General features: G+C 32.5%; 1 protein-coding gene across 1 annotated transcript; it reads left to right on the forward strand.

Moving 5' to 3' along the window:
* The first annotated feature begins 4,492 nt into the window (after window positions 1-4,492).
* On the forward strand, window positions 4,493-5,440 carry LOC124930414 (uncharacterized protein K02A2.6-like). The gene is made up of 2 exons (XM_047470785.1): window positions 4,493-4,800; window positions 5,245-5,440. Exons 1-2 carry the CDS (start codon window positions 4,493-4,495, stop codon window positions 5,438-5,440), a joined length of 504 nt encoding a protein of 167 aa, XP_047326741.1.
* The last annotated feature ends 425 nt before the right edge of the window (window positions 5,441-5,865 follow it).

Genomic DNA, 5,865 nt, shown 5'->3' on the forward strand with positions numbered 1-5,865 from the left:
CTTTGAATTTTTCTTATCTACGAAAATTTAATTCATATTATTTATTAATGTATTATTTGAATTATACTTAAAAAAAAGTTGTAATAAATAAAAGTATTTCACTCTTTATCTGACAACATATTGCCTAATTGTTTTGTGCATGACTAGGGACCTTATCTTCTCTTGCACCTTCTCTCACGAAGACTCAATCATTTAGTTAGAGAAGTGTGATCCACAATGGTATTTTAACTGATGATAAATACATAGGTAAGTGTCTTATCTTAGTTAGTCGATGTAGTATGTGTCTTAAGGAGGTGGAGACGATGTAGTATGTGTCGCTGGTATTTAGTGTATTATTTGGAGTATTACTGGTATTTTTTGGGTTATGTCGGGAATCATTGGTGCGTATTGAGAATCGTGGATTGAGGTAGCTAGATTTGCGGGTTTGAAACAATGAGGTTATATCTCTATTATTTTCTGGTGGATAATTTGGTGGATAATTTGGTTAGAGAGAAATCGTAGATCTTTCAACAATCTTAAATGACCGTTGCGGATCCAACACAATGCTATCATCTTAACATTATATGATGTTCGATGTGGGAAGCCGATAGATTCAGTTGGAGAGCTCATTTCCTTTTTGGAAGATCTCCGCATATGTTAATTTTGTAATATTTGTGTGATTTTTTTTTTTATAAATTTAAAGTTTTTGTAGTTATGTGTAAACCACTATCCATTCATAATATTATTGCATGAATCATTTAAAAAAAGCATCATAGAGTTTTATTTCAGGGGTGGGAAAGTTTAAAAGCGAGAGAGCTTGGATATCAATTCTCCATTAAAGCTTCAACCAAGATATTTTTTTTTTCAGGTGGAGTAAAGCAGGACAAGCACCCTGAAAGCTTTAAAAATCTTCTAGGAAGCATTCCCGATCAATTGTAAATGTCCATCTTCTTGTAATTGACTTTATAAACTAAACTAGATTTTTTAGCATTTAAGTTTTGAGCTTCGTTTATATTGCTTCATTCTTCAGTATCAAGTTATAGAAATGTTATGATTGATTTAGAATTCTCATTTAGCTATTTGATTCGAGTTCTAAATGTTATGCTTGCATGAAGTTCATACATGTACTAGAGATCAATTTGTCAAAGAGCCAAATCGATTTTGGTTTGATTTGAACAATGCACTTTTTCTGGTGACGGGCGTGTCTTCTCCGACAAGGCTCTGACCATACCCATACAAGATGAATGACGTCTTCGCTTAGTCTAGGAATGTTTAGTATGTTGTGAAGAAGACTTCTAGTCATTTAGATTGAAGTTCAGCTAGCAAGAAAACAAATAAAAAAAGAGGAAAACGGTAAGTTCGATATTTTCTTTGGTCTGATTCGGTTTTGAGTTATTTAAATAATCAAAAAAATAAAACATTATTTTACTCCTTCTCATTTATCAATTCATTAACTAAAATATTAAAATATTATATATTTAAAATTATGATTATTTATTTTTACTTATATATATCAGTATCATTAAGGTTTTTATCCAAAAAAATCATAATCACCTTAAAATTATCATCAATCATTATTTTCTCTCTCAAAATTTCAAACAATCCTTACCGAAAAGCCCTTTGTTTTTTACGTTCCCCTAGAGGAAAGAGAAGATCATTGAACCCACAGAATCAGTCCACAATTGCGGTTCACCCTTGACCCGCGACCCTTCCTACTATATGCCTAGTGACCCGCGTTCATGCACCCGAACCAACAATCAAATCAGTGACTCGTACCCATACGTCCAGAGTCGGCCGTGGGGTAAAACAACCTATGTAGTTACATAGGGCTCACTTTTATGTGGCCTCAAAATTTTCAAATATAATAGTATAATTAATTATATATTATATTATTAATATCATTTTTCTTTTTTTTATCTTTTTTTCATATTAAATATATATATATTATATCATCTATATATATAACTTTTTTATTTCTTTTTTTATCTCCTTAAAAAATTAAATAAAAATTATATATGTAACTGATTGCAACTTTAAACGGTGAGACTGAAATCACTTGATCAATCAGACAGTACAGACGTGGCATAGCATCTTCTTCATCGTAGATCGCCCATATCAGCTTCGCCTTAAAGCATTGCTTAGACCTATCATTGTCAAAATTGTGAAAATCAGAGATAGGAACCTTCATGGGCATTGATTCCCTCCTCGTCACCACTGATTGAAGCTCCACTGTGCCAGAAATTGTGGCAGTGCTAGGCTGGTTAGAAACCACCACCTCTCCTCCTCGGTTCGTTCACTGAGGAAAGACAATATATTCCATGTTTCGATAGAAGCTTAAATGCCCCCATCTGCCCCAACAATTTTATTGTAATAAGGGTTAAGTAGACCACACATATACGTAAACTGTTTGATGAGCCTAGCCTTAACGGCAGATGATTTTAGACAAAAATTGCATAGAAATCAATTTCCCCTTTGAATTTTGTCTCAGATGTAGCATAAACATCAAATGTAGCTTTCATTTCTTTTATACCCTCCAAGCTGGGACAAAGAATCTGAGCTCTCAAAGCATAGGTACATGCTCCATTGTAGTCTTTCTCAACACGGGGAAGATGCCTTAGAATTTATCCTAGGAGCGGAGATATATGGGCCATATACAAGAACTGGTCATCGGAATGGAACAGGGAGACCCCCCTCTGAGGTTAGGCATCAATATGAGATGATGGAAATTATGATGGATTATGACGAAGAAGATGGGGTTTGCATGAGTCCACCGGTGAAAGTAGATGGTTACAGGACTGTGAATGGGAGTAACCCAGATGAGGGTTCCATTTGTAGGGTTTTGAAGAAGTAAATGTTGAGATTCTCACATTGTGTTCCTTGCTGGCGAATTAGAGGTGCAGAGAAGACTGATGATCTGCCAGAATGCTGTTGGGATCTTGACCCAGCCGCAACCCAAGATGGCCTTATTCTTCAAAAGCAGCAAGAAGAAGAAGCTGAAGCTGAAGCTGAAACTAGAAAACTTAAAGTGATATCTTAACTTACACCCCACCCCCAAATAGTAGATTATAAACTGTTTGTTTTTTCTTATGATTGTTCCTGAGTGTACTTGAGAGATTTACAGATGGATAGCCAGAACTATTATAGGTTGGTTGTTTCTTTATTTGAAAACTGTTGTTTATTTGTTGTTTCTGACTGAGTTGTTTTGAGATCAAAGATTGAAATTAAGCTGCTCTTGAATTATCAACAGCCATACCCGGTCCAGGATCTGACTTTCTTCTTGCTGGATTGATCGTCTTCTTTTATTATAAAATAAATAAATAAAATATTTAAATTATAATTTATTAATAAATTTTTTGATAAAGAAATTTGAGTATATCGTGTTTTAAAAAAATAGGTATAGACTTAGTGTTTAAAACATACTAAAAGAATATGTTTAATGCCAACCAATTTTTCGGTGATAATAACGTAATAGTATTACATCACAATATGATGAACAACTCTAAGTCAAATATTAGATCTCTCAATTGTGATTGTCTTAGTACAAGATTACACTACAAAGATAGGATGTTTTCAAAAATGCTCTTTTCAAATGAAAAAGTATTAAAATAAGTAATTATGAACTAATTTAGTATTACACAAATCAAATATGTTATTCTTAAGTTACAAAATTTATAATTTATATTGTCACTCTTTTTTATAAATATATTTATAAGTAAAAATATTTTGTTTCAACTTTCAACATATATTATTGAAAACTATTATTAATATTATAATATATATTACCACATTATTTGCATTGTAGATTTTATTTATGATTTTGTATTTTATAATTTATTTTATAATAATTATTATAATATAATTTATTAAGAATTTGCTTAATAATGACTTATTCATTTTTTTTAACAAAAATTGTATTAACATTTATGTTGGTAAAAATATTTCTTAAAAATATTTAAAATTATTATTACAACATGATTTCAATAATTTATCAATTAATGTTTTTTATATTTTATTAATTTAATTAGCCATATATTCTACAACATTTTTACAATAATTTCATATATCTTAATAATAAATATAGTAATTTTAAATGAACATATTTTACAATACATAACAATTATATATTTTAAATATTCACACTTAATTTACAAACTTATCTTGAAGACCATTTGCAATTAATAGGTATTTTTTAAATAATTTATATATTTAATTTACTTGATATATATTTTGTCATATATATAAAATTTATATCTTATATTTTAACAATAATTTTAGCCATTTAATAGCATGATTTGCAATAACTTTACAATGTATATTTAAGTTTTTTTTAATTAGTTTATTAATAGTATTTGTTTAGTAATAACAAATATGTATTTTTTAAAATTTAGATTAATGGAGGGTTTCTCGGGATATAATCAGGTCCCGATGGTGCCTAAGGATAAGGAAAAAACTACTCTCATCACAGAGGTCGGTACCTTTTGCAATCGAGTGATGCCTTTTGAACTGAAGAACAATGGAGCTACGTATCAGAAAGCAACCACAAGTCGCAACTATTCTCCACAACTTGATCCACAAGGAAGTCAAGGTCTACGTTGATGATATCATCGTCAAATCTAAGAATCGAGTTGAACATATCGCGAACTTGGAGAAATTCCTTCAGAGGATTCGGAAATACCATCTTCGTTTAAATCCAATGAAGTGCACCTTCGGTGTTACTACTAGTAAGATGATGGGATTTATGATTACTCAAAGAGGAATAGAAGTCGACTCTAGCAAGATTGCAGCCATCACAGCCATGCCAACACCCCGAAATGAGCGAAAGTTCGTGAATTTTTGGACAAAATCCAATAAATTAGTCGATACATTAGTAAGCTCACATGCACTTGCGATCCTCTCTTCAAGATTTGAAGTAGGATCAAAAGTTGTCTGGAGTGATACTTATTAACATATCTTCGAGAAGGTGAAGGCGTATTTGTAATCCCTTCCTATCCTTATGTCTCTGAGGTTAGGAGTTCCTTTGATTCTTCACCTCACTATCACCGACTCATCCATGGGGAGAATGCTAGTCCAGGAGAATGAAATCAAATAAGAGGTGGTAATCTACTACATCAGTAAAAGGATGATTGATTATTAGTTAAATTACTATTCCGTGGAGAAGGTCTGTTGGGCACTAGCTTGGGTAACGAAGAGGTTATACCATTATATGCAAGCTCACTCAATCAAGCTAGTGTCAAGACTTGATCTCATTCGTTTCTTGTTTCAAAGAATCATTCTTTTGCCGTGTCTGACCAAATGGATGATGAGGATTTCAGAATATGATATCTCATATACCGTTCAGAAATTAGTCAAGGGTAGTGTGTTAGCTGATTTCCTAGATGATCAGCTAATTACTGTTGAAGATGACGACGAAGAGATGATTTTCCCAGATGACGAGATTATGACCATTCAATTTGAAGCATAGAGGCTGATGTTCGATGGTGCGTCCGGCAAGCATGGCTACGTTATTAGTATTCTTTTGATTGATCCTTCTAGCACGTATAACCCTACTTCTGTTAAATTGGGTTATAGTGTCACCAACAACGAAGCTGAGTATGAAACCTGCATTATTTGAATTAAGTTAGATGAGGAGAAAGGAGTTTGTAGATTGGAAGTTATCAGGAACTCAAACCTCGTAATCTCACAAGCTAGTGGAGATTGGAAAGTTAAAGTCGATAATCAACCTTATCACTCGTTCCTCATGCGATTGATAGCCAAGTATGAGAGTGTCACTTTCATTCATGCTCTAAGGTGTCAATATCGATTTGCTGATGCCCTTACTACACTTGCGGCAATGACTCAAAATCCAGATGGAATCAAGATCAAGCCACTCAAGATACTACAAAGACG

This window comes from Impatiens glandulifera, chromosome 1, assembly GCF_907164915.1.
Source record: "Impatiens glandulifera chromosome 1, dImpGla2.1, whole genome shotgun sequence".
In the NCBI taxonomy this organism is placed as follows: domain Eukaryota; kingdom Viridiplantae; phylum Streptophyta; class Magnoliopsida; order Ericales; family Balsaminaceae; genus Impatiens; species Impatiens glandulifera.